Source organism: Anolis carolinensis, chromosome 2 (genome assembly GCF_035594765.1).
Source record: "Anolis carolinensis isolate JA03-04 chromosome 2, rAnoCar3.1.pri, whole genome shotgun sequence".
Taxonomy (NCBI): domain Eukaryota; kingdom Metazoa; phylum Chordata; class Lepidosauria; order Squamata; family Dactyloidae; genus Anolis; species Anolis carolinensis.
Window position 1 is genome coordinate 300,891,771 of NC_085842.1, and position 16,699 is coordinate 300,908,469.

Below are 16,699 nucleotides of genomic sequence, written 5' to 3' on the forward strand. Positions count from 1 at the left end.
GTCTGCAAGTTCAGCAGCTCAGTGCTTTAACGCACTTCGCCATCGGGGCTCCTATCTGTTCCATAGCCAGGCCTAAAAACAGATTGAAATGGATCTAGATAATCTGTTTCATTCAGAAATCCCTGGAGTTGGGAGGCCACCAGACACTCCAAGACCTTGCTTAGAATTGGGAGATTGGACACTGGCTGACGGCTGTCCATTATAGAGGGGTTCGTGGATGGCTTTTAAAATAGAAGTCTCACAATTGCCTCCTTTAGCCAAGCTGGAACTTTGCCTTGTTCTAAGGCGGCATTGACTACCACCTTCACGCACTCTGCCAGTCCTACTCTGGCCTGTTTGATCAGCCAGGAAGGGCAAGGATCTAGTACACATGTGTATACTAGATCCTTGTGTACGTTGAATGATAAGAAAGCAGAGACGTCATTATCTCAGCCACCTATATGGATAATTTCAGATTTTGGAGTCATAGATGGAAGTGTAGACCCAGTCAGAAACAGTATCAAATTCTGAGCAAATTATTCTGACCAGACCCATAGATTTGTGACCTCATTGCAGGAATGTATCTAGAGAGATGTGTGGAGCAAGCGAATGTAGAATCTATTCTTCCTGAGTGAAGTCTCCTTTCCAATAATCTGCTTGAAGGTTCTGTATCTTGCATTTTAAAGTTGTTTACTCCCTTTGTGAGAAAATGGTTGAAACACAGACACCAGACTTATTGACAGAGAAGCCCTGTGCTATTAGATATATTGATGTCTTTTTTCTTTCTGTTTGCTTTTTCTTTTCCCATCTCCCTGGTAGGCTTCGGATGCTGAAAATAAAACTAACATAATAAACACAGAGCCAAATAGCCAAATTAGCAACATAAGCCGGAACAAAACAAGCAATGATTAAACTCCAAATAAAATTAAATCAAATCCAAGCAAATGGCATGCAGCCAGAGGAAATGAAAACCTCATGGCTATAAAGTGTTTGAAAATATATCCTCCTAAGAATAACCAATGTCTTCTTATGCTGCAGGGAAGTATATTATACTCGGTCAACGTGCATTTAGCTACAAGGTGTGGGCATCCTATTTCCTGCTGGCTGAGAGCCACATTTCCCGAGAAGCTTAGAGCGTCCACTTTTTACTTTTTCCACAAAAACCACATCACAAGCGCATGAAGAAAAGCATTTCCAAATATCTCTCAAAGCAGGCAAAACAGAAATGAAAACAACAACAACAACAACAACAACCACAGAGGGGGTTACTTAATAGCCAAGAGGGAGGTTCTCAAGCACGCAGTTCACTACATATGAAATATCATTTCAAAAACATGGAGCCTTGCAGATAACTTCAAATTTGCATTACTAAGGAAATTCAAATCATTGTCTCTTAATAATGATCCCAACACGCAGGGAGGCTGACACAAAGAAAGTTGTGTCCTGAAATGCATACGACAGCCAGCCCTCTATATTTGAGAGTATCACATTTATGGTTCTGATTATTCATGCATTTGATTGGTATGTTCTCTCCAGGAATCTCTGAATCCTCTACCATGGCTCTGCAACCAAATTCTTCAATGACGGACCTAGAGCACATGTGTCAAACTATGGCCCATTGTGTTATTTTATTTGAACCTCCAGATGCTGGAATACAACTCCTGTATTCCTCATCATTAGACATCATGACTAGAGCTGATGCGAGTTGTGATATAGTAACATCTGGAAGGCTGCAATATGTTCTGTTTAGTCAGGAGAGTTTTGAATTTAGATACAAGACTTGTGGATATGATGTCTAACTTTTTATGTCCTTTAACCTTTCTGCAACTACAGAGACACAAGTGCTGTTGTGTTGCAATTCCCATTATCCCCCGTCCTCATGGTGGATAATCAAAAGTGATGGGAGTTGTCATTCAATAACATCTGGGGCCCCAAACTGGTTAAAAACTAAAGAGCACCAATATGTATATGTATATGTACAAGGCTGTGGCGCAGCTGGTTAGTAGCCAGCTGCAATAAATCACTACTGACCCAGAGGTCATGAGTTTGAGCCAGCCTGGGTTGGAGTAAGCTCCCAACCATTTAATAGTCTAGCTTGCTATTGACCTATGCAGCCAAAAGACAGTTGCATCTGTCAAGTAGGAATTTGGGTACCGCTTATGCAGGGAGGCTAATTTAACTAATTTACAATGCCATAAAATCTCCAGCAGCATGCGGAAGAATGAGGAAATACTCCATCAAGGACTCGGTGTCACAACTGGACAGTGAAGCGGTAGCTCCCTGTGGCCAAAATCAAGCATACCCTCATGAAACCAGAAGCTGGAACATTAAATTACCTCTGTCTATCTGTATGTGTTGGGATTTGTAGATCCTCCAAGCATGATTCTGTCATCAACCTCCAGTAGAAGCTGACCATGCAGTTGTGCTGGAGAACCTAGAGATTTCTAGAGAGGTGTTCTTCAAGTTAAAAAATAATATTTTTATTTACAATATTCTCACTTTTGTGTGGGTTGTGCACCCTTATCTCCAGCAAATGTGGAGGCTGACTATAGACACTCAACCAAGCTGGCACAAAAAATGTCCATGTCTATGAGCCTTGTAACACTTATCTAGATTGGCCTTTTCTGACCAGATGCAAAGTATGGGCATCAGGACACAAAGTGATCAAATATCTCCTATTAGATACATCAGACACAATTTAATTTCAGTGCCTCAAAAGCATTTCTTTGTAATACTCACCCGAACTTGTAGGAAAAGAATCAGTCACTGACACCAGTGCCAATGCAAACAGCAACAGTCGAAGATCCATACCTCTGGATTCGGCAACTATTGCAAACAAAGAGAGAAAGAGGCAATAATATTAATCTCATTATCATAAATGCTGTTAAGAAATAAATGCTTGTTCACCTGTCTGCTAGTTTCCTGAATGACGATAAACTGAAGATTTATGAAGGAAGATTATACTAAATGTTATTGCCTTGTAAAGTTTTACTGTATATTATACTCTGGAAGAGACAATAAATCCTACACTTGGAGTCGGCTGAAGGCGAAGAAGAACTTCAAGGGCACATATCGCTTGTGCAACAGCATAGCTGTCAGCAGTTTTAAAAATAAAATCCTGAAATGTGTAGTTTGCTGAGAGTTCTCAGGATTCTGCATCAGAGATCCTGTAATAGAGGGATATGTGGAATATGAAGCTTTCATAGAACAGTGGTGGAAAGTTGCATTTCTATCTCTGTCTTGCCGTCAGTTCTTGCTATTCAGAGGGGCTGGGAATGGACTTTTGAGGAGCATTTTATGGGATGACATGCATCCACTACATCTGAACCCTTCTTGTTCCTAAGACACCTATCCCAAAAAAGCCCAAAGGCTCACTCGCCTTGGATCTAATAGAGGCAGTTCCCAAGTTACAAATAAGACAGGTTCTATAGGTTTGTTCTTAGGTTGAATTTGTCTGTAAGTCAGAAAAGGTACATTTTAAAGTGTAATTCCAGCCACACACACACACACAAATAGCATAGGGAAGGGTGAACTCCTATGATATTTGTTCTGCTCTCTGTGTTGCTGTTCAGAAAATTTCACCTCACTTTCTGTTTCTGTAATAATTGGTTATTGAAAAAATATGGAAACAAGGATTGGTGATAAAGGTTTAGTGGAAACACATTTTCCCCATTATAACTCTTTCATGGGAGCCATGGGAGCGCAATGGGTTAAACCCTTGTGCCGGCTGAACTGCTGACCTGAAGGTTGAGTTGCTAGCCTGAAGGTTGCTGGTTCGAATCTGTGAGATGGGGTGAGCTCCTGCCTGTCAGCTCTAGCTTGCGGGGACATGAGAGAAGCCTCCCAGCAACACAGCCAGACATCCCCTGGGCAACGTCCCTCTAGACAGCCAATTCTCTCACACCAGAAGCGACTTGCAGTATCACTTTTATCACTTCTGACACGATAAAAAACTCTTTCAAAAGGGAATTTCCCATCCTGGGGGCAAATTTCTCTCACTTCCTGTTGTCTCACCCCGTTCTTAACTATGAGTTGTTTGTAAGTCAGATGGTTTTAACATGGGGACTGCCTGTATATGTAATTGTATACAACTGTGGCCAATGTATTGTAAGATTTTTTAATAATAATAATAATAATAATAATAATAATAATAATAATAATGGGGAAAAGATCCCTCAGAAAGCCCCCTTCTTTGCTACTGCAAGGCAGCAAGGTTCTGGGTGTTGCCATGGCTCTCTTTTGATTGTGTTTTTCCTGCATGGCAGGGGGTTGGACTCGATGGCGCATGTGGTCTCTTCCAACTCTATTAGTCTGTGATTCTATGTCAGACCTCCAATGCCAAAGAAGGTGAGATTGGCTTTACCATATGATATAAATACTCCTACTTCATTTCATTTATTCTAAGTTACAGTGGATACACACACTATTGTTTTCATACCATCCAACTGCCCCAATGTTGCAGGGACAATCCCAATTAAACCTCTGCTGTCCAACGTTTAGCCGTTTTTAAAATGTCCCACTTTCCCTGCCCTCCACTCACTTCTCATCTTATTGCAATTGTTGCAAATTGAGTGCAAAAGCAGTCAATTCAATTAGTAGGAGTAGACAAGAAAACAGAATTTTGCCCTTGCCTGTATGTTCAGGCAATAGCAAACTAAGCAGCATCTCCTAACTTGTGTTCTTCTTCAATAATACATTTTTTCCATATTTTGATATTGCTTACCTAGCTATAACATATCACCTTTGTCTTTCAGGATTAAGAAATAAGCATTATTTAAGTCACTGCATTATTTTACATATTAATTTCTAGACTGTCTCCCCAACACCTCGGGAACTAGCCTGGTACAGTGGTTTGAGCATTGCACTAGGAAACTAAAAGCTAGGCTTCAAATTCCTCTTTGGTAATGGAAACCCACTGGATGACTTTGGGCAAATCACATGTTCTTAACCTCAGAGGATGGGGAAAGAAAACCCTCTCTAAAGAAAAACCCATGATAGGTTAGCCTTAGGGTTGCCATGCATTGGAAATAACTGTAAGGCAGACATCAACAAAACACTTCTGAAGACTATTTCTAATCATCAGATTGCCTTGGACATTCCTTTTTGGTTAAACAGCAGTATATGTATGCTCTCCTCTCAAACTACCTCATGGCAAGATTTGTAACAGCAAAAAAGACAAGTGTGCCAATTGCGTCCTTACAAAATGAAAGGCAAACACACAAAATGTCCACACAACAGATCTGGCTTTGCATGCCTTCTCTCTCTCCGTCCGTGGAAAGGAGACAGAACTACTCGCCAGGAATTAAATCTCTCCACAAAATATACACAGTTGCAAAAAGGCCTCACAGATATTCCCCTTCCGCCGCTGACAGAAGAAGTCAGTTTGTTTAACCAATGGCGAATGAGCAGATGCCAGGAATGAAAGAATTCTTCTTGGCAGCTCATGCTTTGCTTGACACACAAGGTAGCTTTGCAGTCAAAGCCATAGTGTACAGGGCCTCACTCCATATCTACAACTCCTAGTTCGAGATTGAAAATCTCAATTTCTTGGGACTAAAACTACCCACAACCCACTCTCCGCTATGCTTAGACATAGTGTGCAGCCATTGTGGCTCCCCATGGTCAAAATATAGTATTTCAAAACTACTCTGAAATGCTCCTTAGGACATAGAGGGCATTTCCACTATGAAGTCCTCCAAGTGAAATTCAGCAAAATTCTACAAAAATATTATTGCTTCAAAGTACCCCAAAATATTCCCATAAGGCCCAGAAAGACCCCAAAACATGCTTCCACCTTGGCTAGAGGGTAATTAGGGACAAAATGTGATTTTTTTTCCATGTGGGGAGTGCAATTTCCCCATATTTCCTGGAAGGCTAATGCAGCCCCCTAGCCTTCCAAGGTACTTTAGACTGAGGCTGGATCTAGACTGCCGTAAAATCTAGTTTCTGAATTTAGATTATCTGCTTTCAATTAGATTACATGAGTCTACACCGCCATATAGACCACTGCCTTATAGTTCAGTTTCTGAAGCCAGATTATCTGCTTTAAACTGGATAATATGAATCTACACTGGTATACAATCCAGTTCAAGGAGATGATATGGATTCAGAAACTGGATTATATAGCAGTGTAGATGGGTCTGGGGTGAGGAATAAAATGTTGCTGGACTCTAAATTCCATCAGTCCAAGCCAATATGGTAAATGGGCAGGGGTCATAGGAGTCTAATCATATGTGGAGACTTTCCACAGACTTTCCACTCCTACTTTAGAAAGTTATTACGATCCTATAATGTTTTATTTCTAAAATGAGAAACAGTACAAAAAGATGACAAAAATTAGCCCAATTCAGCAAAGTAATGCTTTAAGCACTAGAGCAGGGGTCCCCAAACTTTTAAAGCAAAGGGCCGGTCTACAATCCTTCAGACTGTTGAGGGGCCGAATTATCATTTGAAAAAAAATACGAACAAATTCCTATGCACACTGCACATGTCTTATTTGTAGTGCAAAACAACAACAATGAAAGAACAATACAATATTTAAAAATGAAAACAATCTTAACCAACATAAACCTATCAGGATTTCAATGAAAAGTGTGGGCCTGCTACTGGCCAACGAGATAGTCAAGTTAATTAGGATTGTTGTTGGTGTTGTGTGCCTTCAAGTCATGTCAGACTTTGGCCGAGCCTAAGTCTAAAATTAATTATTTATTTACTTACTACATTTATATCCCACCCTTCTCACCCCGAAGGGGACTCAGAGCAGCTGTATGTACATACCATATATTATATTATTAGCATAGCACAATATTAGCATTATATATTACTATATTGAACTATACCACTATACTGTAATACTATATGTTATAACATATAATTAATATTATTATATGGTATTATTATTAGTATTATATTGTATAACATTATAATATTTTTATCAATATTATATGTATATACAATATATTATATTATTAAAACTGGTAATAAATATATTATAAAACTGAGGGCAGGGGCCAGGTAAATGACCTTGGAGGGCCGCATCTGGCCCCCGGGCCTTAGTTTGGGGACCTCTGCACTAGAGTATCACTTTCCCCTCCTTTCAAAGCATACATTTATGTACTCTAATCTTCCTTTAAAAAGAAGTTATTATTATTTGTCAAACTCTCACTATAACAGAGATACATGTCAACAGAGTGTTCATAAACATTACGGTATATATTTTGGGAACAAACATGGTTAATCTCCGGTTTTATCAGTCTGTGATCTTGTGAGCTTCAAGAGGTTGTGGATATGCACTGCTGTGGTTATGTGGAGAGGTTGTGGATATGCTGTGGTTTCCAGTCTTCAGTCTCCTCTCTGCTAAAGACTGGTGGTGGTGGCTCAGCCAACTACAAATCCCAAGGTCCCATAGCATTGAGCCATGGCAGTTGCAGTGGCATCAAACTGTGTTAATGCTACAGTGTAGATGCACCCCAGGATTGTTTTTAGGAGTGCTTCTAAGAGTACTTTAATGTGTTTTCAAATGTTTTAAAATATTTTTGTATGGTCTTATTTGGTTTTTATTTGTTCATCACCTCGCAAACCCTTGTGTGTTGGGAGCTGATACAGCAATAATTTCCTTTTCCCCTTCAAAATAAATGCACTCCTTCACCCAAACTAATTGTCAAAGTTTTGTCGTTTTTGCCAAATTGCTTGTGGTGGTAATAGAAAATGAAAATAAATTGCTATAGTCGCCTCCCCCTGATTAGTTTGTGCTTTAATCCATTCCCAGCTGCTGTCCTTGGCAGCAGCAGACCAAAAGCTTTCTTGGCCAGCCCCAGCATGGTAAGGCTGAGGAAGGAGTATTGATCAGGGCTATGCATGCAGCCCCTGCCTGGGAAGGAAACAGGCAGGAAAGAAAAACAGAGGCAGAACAAAGGAGAATGGTAAAAAAAAAGATAAAAAGGAAAAAGGAGGGAAGTATCATACAGACAGTGCTTGGCTCAGATCGCTCCTCTCCTCTTCCCTCTCTTCCCTTCCACTGTTGGCAAGCAGGCATCCATCCACATGTGTTTATCCAAAATGAATCATACAACAATGGAAACATTTTGGTTAACATTCTGGGCAAAAAGATTAGGCTGAACCAATTGTTATTTAATTTCAATGATTTATCACCACTAGCAAGAATGTGATTTATTTAACATTGCCTCTGGATTATTGAGTAGGTTCTGGAGAATCAGAATCTGAGCGTTTATCTACAATGTAGAATAAATGTTGTCTGACCCTACTTAGAGTCATGGAAGTTATAGTTTATGAAGTCATGAGCCTTCTCTGTCAAAAAGTGCCAGTGCCTCACCAAATTGCAACCCCCAGGTTTCCGTAACATTGAGCCATGACAGTTAAAGTACAGTAGGGTCTCACTTATCCAAGCCTCACTTATCCAAGTTTCTGGATTATCCAAGCCATTTTTGTAGTCAATGTTTTCAATATATCATGATATTTTGCTGCTAAATTCATAAATACAGTAATTACAACTAACATTACTGCGTATTGAACTACTTTTTCTGTCAAATTTGTTGTATAACATGATGTTTTGGTGCTTAATTTGTAAAATCATAACCTAATTTGATGTTTAATAGGCTTTTCCTTAATCCCTCCTTATTATCCAAGATATTCGCTTATCCAAGCGTCTGCCGGCCCGTTTAGCTTGGATAAGTGAGACTCTACTGTATTATCAAACTGCATTCATTCTACAATGGAGATTCGCCTTAGGAGAAAAAAGGTAATCCTATACAGGGTTACACAAGATTAAGCACAAGTGAACTCATTTGGACTTACTTCTGAGAAGAAAGCCATAGAATGGTGCTTTAAGGTACCACTAAAAAGAAGATAGGCATTTTTTGAAATAGGTAAATTGAGGGTCAATACAAAAAAAGAAAAGAAGAGAAGGGATGTATATGGAAGTTACTAAGACCAGCACATTAGCAGGCCTCTCAGACTTTTATTCTTAGACACTATATGATATGGCACAGATTCTATGGGATGCCCCTTATGATGATATTACGAATTACAGTGGCACCCATGTCTCTGCATTATAAACGGGAAGACTTCTTTTTTTTGCAGAGAGAGAAAGTCAGGCAGCCAGATGCTCTGTTCACCTCATGTCATGGTGACTCTTCTGCAAAATGTCCAGTATGTTTTCTTTTACCAGCAGGTGCTGTATGGGAAATGGCAACTTTATTTTGGTCCAAACTACAGAAGGTGCTCCACATTCACAAGATTTAGTCATGCAAGACTCTTGTGAAAGTGGAAAAGCCACGCAAAAACATACCACTATTATTTTTAACTGAGAGACCACCTCCCTAGAAGTCTTTTAATCTTCCAGTGAAACCCTGTATTCAACTTTGCCAGAAGATGACCATAGGATTGTGCTGGAGAACCTACAAATATCATCAGTGTTGCCCCTGAAAAATCCTGCAAATCTCTTGGGAAGACAGGCAGACAAATGTCAGCATACTGGAAGAAGCAAAGACCACCAGCATTGAAGCGATGCTCCTATGCCATCAACTCCACTGGATTGGCCACATTGTCCGAATGCCCGATCACCATCTCCCAAAGCAGTTACTTGACTTCACCATCTCCCAACTTAAGAACGGAAAACGGAATGTTGGTGGACAGGAAAAGACATTTAAAGATGGACTTAAAGCTAACCTTAAAACATGTGGCATAGATACCGAGAACTGGCCCTTGAGCGCTCTAGCTGGAGATCAGCTGTGACCAGCAGTGCTGTGGAATTTGAAAATATATGAATGGAGAGCAAAAGAGAAATGTGCTAAGAGGAAGCCACATCAAGCCAACCCTTACCGAGACCAACCTTCCACCTGGAAACTGATGTCTTCACAGTGGAAGAACATGCAGGTCAAGAATAGGGCTCTACAGCCACCTACATATCCACCTCCAAGACAATACACCTGAAAGGCCATCATACTTGGATGAGGGATCACCTAAGTAAGTAAGTAAGTACAAATACCTAGAGAAATGTTCTCTTCAGGAATTTCTAGATCCTCTAAAACGACTCTATTTTTGTGAGGCAATACTGAGATTCCTAGAGGCAATATATTAATCAAATACAAGAATAACACAACCCAACAACAACAACAAAATCCTGTATCTTGGTTTTAAGTCCTGTTCTGGTGTTATTTAGGACACTGATTCAGATAATGGCACTGGATGGACTGCATCATCGCTAGAGTCAAAGGCATGGTTATGGTGATTTTCTATGGGTGAGTAGGTGGAGATTGGCAGATGTCATATGTTCTGCATCTCAAAAACTGAAGTGGATAGCGGGACGCTGGTGCCATTTTTGGAGTCAGCAGGTCAAATACACCCACCCAGATGAGGTCTAACATTTGAGGCACCAAAATGTGTGTCGGCCAGCGAAATCTGCAAAGGTTTAACTTGAAAGTGTGGAGTGCTGCCTATATATTTTGCATCTAGAAGTGCTTTTTCTAAATTTCAGATTCTCTTTTTACGGAAAAGAAGCTTTGGAGGCTATGAATGAGAACACAAGATCACAGGAGGGGCTGATTTATACTTGATTTTTCTTCTTCTTTTGGGTGTACAATGAAAATCAAACTCCTTTTAGGAGACCCCTTACCTATCTGCCTTGGGTGGAAAACCATCTTTACAGTTTGCAATTTTGAATGGAAAAATGCTTCTAGTGGAAAGTCTGCCCTTTTCTAATCTCACATGAAGCTCCCAAGATTGCTTTTCAGTTAAGAAAACAAAATGATAGAGGAGGCATCCATATATAATAATCCAAATGAGCAATTTCCACACTATTATATTCACTGCCTTTACATCAAATTGAAGTCTTATTACCTGTGTCATGAAATCTGCTATTAAACCAGGGTATTGTATGACAGGGTATTTGAGTGCATGTTAATCCACAGGTTTAGCAGTTTTCACTTCTCTACTTGATAGGTTCAGTGACTTTTTAATGGCAGAATTAAACAGAGAAGGAATAGCATGGAACAATCATGACTGACCTATTGATTTTATAGCAGCTATTAATTATAAATCAGCACAGAAATTCAAATCCTGCCCAGTTTTGCAGGCAGTAGGGTTGCAGAACACCGCAAAAGTGAAAAACATTTTTTTTAACCTGGGAGAGCTCCTTTCCTTTCTAAGGCTAGATCTACACTGCCATATAATCCAGATTATAAAAACAGATGGACCAGATTATCTGCTTTGAACTGGATTATATGAATTTATACTGCCATATAATCCAGTTCAAACAAATAATCTTGGTAGTATAGGAGAGCGCATAGGCCAATTCTGCACATCTATATAAAATCCACACTGAACTGGATTATATGGCAGTATGGACATAGGAATCTGCCTTGATATTCTGGGTTATATGGCTATGTGGAAGGGCCCTATATCCCAGGCTATGTGGAAGGGCCCTATATCCCAGATTTTCTGTTGATCTCAGATTATCTTGCAATGCTGACTCATATAATCCAGTTTAAAGCAGAAAACTGGGATCAGATCCTGGGATATAGGGTCTGTCTGGAAGGGCCCTTCTACACAGATATAACCCAGAATATCAAGACAGAATAACCCACAATATTTGCTTTGGCCTGGGTTATCTGAGTCCACAGTGCCATATATTCCAATTCAAAGCAGCTAATCTGGGACTTTATTCAACTGTGTGGAAGGGCCCTTGGTTTCCAAATTGAGGGACAAAATAGTCCCACTATATTTTACTCTGGCCAGGCCTCAACTGGAGTGTTGCATTCAGTTCTGGCACCTTGTTCTAAGAAGAGACTAGACAAATTGGAGTACATTGAGAGAAAGGCAACAAGCATACTCAATAGTATAGAGAACAAAACATATGACAAATGGTTGAAGGGGCAGGCTATATTCAGCTTGATGAAAAGAAGACATAGGCATGTAAACCAGCATGTAATTTTAATCTTTAACAATTGCTTTAAATTGTTGTTGTTGTATGTTTTATTTTGATATATTTACTGCTGTGTTTGGACTTGTTTTTACTGTTGTATTTTATTATACTGTTGGGCTTGGTCCCCTTGTAAGCTGCCCCGAGTCTCTTTGGGGAGATGGGCCGGGATATAAGAATAAAGTATTATTATTATTATATTATTGTATGACACAGCAAACAAGATAGATATGCTGGATTTCGTTTCACAAAATCACAAGTCGAACACTTCCGAAGTGTCTAGGACTGTGTGATGTATTTTTGGATGATGCGCGCAGATCCCAGTAGGGTGGCCTTTTGCAGTTGGCAGATCATAATTTTGTCAATGTCTATTGTTTCCAAATGCCGGCTGAGATCTTTTGGCACGGCACCCAATGTGCCCATCACCACCAGGACCACCTGCACTGGTTTCTGCCAGATTCTTTGAAGTTCAGTCTTGAGGTCCTGACAACGGCTGAGTTTTTCCTGTTGTTTTTCGTCAATGCGACTGTCACCTGGAATGGCAACATCAATGATCCAAACTTTTTTCTTTTCCACAACTGTGATGTCTGGTGTGTTGTGTTCCAGAACTTTGTCAATCTGGATCCGGAAGTCCCACAGTATCTTTGCGTGTTCATTTTCCAATACTTTTGTAGGTTTGTGATCCCACCAGTTCTTTACTGCTGTGAGGTGGTACTTGAGGCATAAGCTCCAATGAATCATTTGGGCTACTTAGTTGTGCCTCTGTTTGTAGTCTGTCTGTGTGATTTTCTTACAGCAGCTAAGGATATGATCAATGGTTTTGTCGGTTTCCTTGCACAGTCTGCATTTTGGGTCATCAGCTGATTTTTCGATCTTGGCCTTAATTGCATTTGTTCTGATGGCTTGCTCCTGGGCTGCAAGGATCAGGCCTTCTGTCTCCTTCTTCAGGGTCCCATTCGTGAGCCATAGCCAGGTTTTCTCCTTATCAGCTTTTCCCTCAATTTTGTCAAGGAACTTTCCATGCAATGTTTTGTGCCAGCTGTCAGCTCTAGTTTGTAGTGTGGTTTTCTTTTACTGATTCTTTGTCTGCTGTGCTTTGAGGAGTTTCTAATTTTTGACTTCAATCAAAGCAAGTTCTTCACTTTGCTTTACATATTCTGCCAGGGCATCATCATCGTCGTCATCATTATCATTATTATCTATAGCCAATCTAATAAACTCCTTGAATGCCAGATGATTGCTTATAGTTTATTAGGACAGGAATATGAGAATTCCCTAAACAGTCACATAATTTATTTTGTTTTAAAATATTATTATAGCTCATTTACTCATTGGCTGATTTCTTCTTTTTAGTCTGGTCTCTGTTCCAAAAAACTTCAATTTAAAAACATTTCTACATATATCAATGACACTAGTAATGGGTCCTAGATTATTATTTTTTCTTTTGGAGAGGCTGATGCTTTAGATGGGCCTGTCAAGGAAAGTGTTGATTCATACCCTTAGCATTTCTGGATATCTAACTGGGCCACAGCACCTGTGCCTCTAACTGGCGGCGTGCCTTGGCTGGGATCCATCCAGGCACAGTTAAAGCCCAAAGGTGGCGAGTCTTGCTTGAGAGGCAAATCTGATTTAAGTTTGCCAAAGCCTGAATGTTTTTTATTTAAAAAATGGTACCAGGGCAAGATCTGAAATGGATCTCACACAAAGCTTTTTTTTTTGTCTAGCTGTGATGTACTATTATCACTTGTGTTTTTCCACTTTTTTCTCACCATTAAGCAATATCATCTCCCCACATATCACCTGTGGTGATATCACTGGTGATATGTGAGATGATACTGCTTACTGCTTATTGCTTAATGGTGAGAAAAAAGTGGAAAAACACAAGTGATAATAGTACATCACAGCTGTAGTGGTTTGAACCACTATGGCCCCTTCTACACTGCCATATAATCCAGATTATCAAAGCAGAGTAAAGAGTTGTATTTTAAAAACAGAAACTATAACGGTAACTAACTACCTTGTTAACTTCCAGAAGTGGAGCAGAAGTTTTTATTGGAGTTGCATCTCTGTGTCCCAGAATTAGATTTGGGCAATTTTGTAACTTCTGTATCCAATACAGAATCATAGTGTTGGAAGAGATTACAAGGATGGTCCAATCCAACCCCCTGCCATGCTGGACCAGAATGCTGGTGTTATGTTCCTATATAGTAAAGCCAGCAAAGTGAACATTGCACTCCAAAGCACATCGTGTACTGATGTATATTGATGCCAAGGTACATTGCAATTTGCTAACAAGGTTTCTGAAGGCCTCTGTTACTTAAACAGAAATATGTAGAGAGTCAACATAGTATAGTGGTATGATGTTAGACTATGATTCTGGAGTCTCTGCTACTTAACTAAGAATAAAGAGAGCTTGTGTGTTAGACTACAACTCCAGAGACCAGAATTCAATTCCCTGCTCAACCATGAAATCCCAGTGGGCACATACTCTTGATAGTATATGAGAATCAGACTAACAGATGTGCCGTGCCAATCCCGCTTGTAACAAATGAGTCAGAGATCAACATAGTACAGGCAATGAATCTAACCAAGCATTTTCATGTGAATACAGCCTCAGTTTGCAGCTGAACTAAATATTTCTTCTGCACAATCTATTTACTAGAATCTGATTACTCTCCGTTTTATAGACACCCAGGGGCCTGTTAATCTACACACACATGAAGCTGCAATTAATTGCACAACAAGCACACATCCTGTTCTGCTGTGAATTCAGTGGACCCTTCCATTGATACAGAGATCAAGTAGGTCATTACATTTAATTAGTATTTCTAAGGGAAGCTTACTGGCCACATGCGTGTAGGGAGAATACTTCTATTATAATCTAAATATATATTCCTGTATAGTTTGCTTCCAGTAGATTCTGTCTGTGCTTTCAAGTTGAATGTTGACTTATGACAACTTCATTAATTTTATAGGTTTTTCCTCATATATTCAGAAGGAGTTTGATATTGTCTTCCTCTGAAATATAACCTATGGAACCTACTATTCCAAGTACACGCATAATTGTGTGTGTGATCAAGTCACAAGGCTGATATAGGGTGACCTTATGAATTCCACTGGATTTTCTGTGGCAAGGAATGCTCAGGGGTGATTTTGTCAGTTCCTTCCTCTGAAATTTGTTGGAGGTTTCCCATAGAAGTATTAATCCAGGTTGATCCTACTTAACTTCCAAGATCAAAAGGGATCTGGTGCTTTTAGGGTATTTAGGCATCAACTAGACTGCACTAACTGAATCCATGGAACTTGATAAACTAACATTTACACAGATTCCATTATTTCCATATTGTAACCACATGGATACAATATCCTCTTTGTGGTCTAGTTTCTCAATCTGGCCCTGAAGCTGCTTGGCTAGCAGTTCTTTTTCATTGCATTCTGATGGCAATGCAGGTTGCCAACTGGCTGCTACACTTTAAAAATATTTTTAACAGAGTTTATATTTTGCAGAGAGCAAAATTATAAAAGGGCTGAGAACTCTGGATTGTCCACTGACTCACTCTTAGACCACCTTTGGCTTGGGAGAAGCTCATTTCAGTGTCTTACCTCCCACCGTGTGTGTTTTAAGGGTAGAAGCTTTGGCAGAGTTCTGCCTGCATTCACCTCAGCTGCTCACTCTGTTGATCTGTGTCTTGGCTTAAGACCAGGAAGCAGCAGCTGTGAGATTGCTGGCCAGGAGCCTTGACTCCTTTTCCTACTAGGAAGGAGCACTCCGAGAAGACCCTTTTCGTTCTGTCATAGCAGAGGTAGATAATATTGAGAGCCAGCATAATATAGTTTGACATTGGACTCTGGAGACCAGGGTCTAAATCCCCACTCAGCAATGGAAAACCACTGGGTGGCCTCGGGCATGTCACACACTCAACATCAATGAGTGGCAACCGCAAAATTTCTCTGAACAAATCTTATTAAGAGAGCCATATAATAGGTTTGCCTTAGGGTCACCCTAAGGGCTCTTCTACACAGCCATATAACCCAGAATATCAAGGCAGAAAATCCCACAATATCTACTTTGACCTGGGTTATCTACGTCCACACTACCATATAATCCAGCTCAAAGCAAAAAATGCAAAATTTTATTCAACTATGACCTGAGTCAGAAATGTCTTGAAGGCACATAGCAATAACTCTTTGCATTGGGGCATGACAAGAAGGCCTTCAGTTTGCAATATGAGTTGCTCTTTTTCTGGTTAGGTACTGCATGAGATTTTTTAAATTACTTACAACTAGAGCTTGGAAAAAATTGGGTGCTGATGGGATGATATTGTTGGTGTTGTTGATGATGATGACTTTGCCTTTAAGTTCTTCCCATCATGAGGTTATCCAGTGGGTTCCCAGTGGGATCTGTTGGCTTGGGGGTATTTAGGTATTAAAAAGTAAATGCAAGTGCCCTTCTACATTGCCAAATAATCCAGAATATCAAGACAGATAATTCACATTATTTGTTTTGAATTGGATTATATGAGTCTACACTGCCATATAATCCAGTCCAAAGCAGATAATCTGGATTTTATATAGCAATGTAGGGGCCCCTCTATGCTGCCATATAATCCAGACCATTAAAGCAGGTAATCCACATTATTTGCTTTGAACTGGATTATATGAGGGCCTATCCAGACAGGCCCATATCCCAGGACCTGTCTGGGTTTTTACCGGAGGCATCCAAGCAGGGCCTCGGGTAAAAACAAATCAGTTCAGCAAAAACAGGGTTTCCCTAGTTGTTCC

At 40.0% G+C, this 16,699-nt stretch overlaps 1 protein-coding gene across 1 annotated transcript in view; it reads right to left on the reverse strand.

The window, feature by feature from the left end:
- Positions 1–16,699, reverse strand: part of ghr (growth hormone receptor) — a 171,129-nt gene that overhangs the window by 97,476 nt on the left and 56,954 nt on the right. Inside the window, exon 2 of the mRNA XM_062972446.1 lies at positions 2,719–2,805. Coding sequence (XP_062828516.1) covers positions 2,719–2,788 — 70 coding nt within the window. The 5' untranslated portion in view covers positions 2,789–2,805. The remainder of the gene's footprint in view (positions 1–2,718; positions 2,806–16,699) is intronic.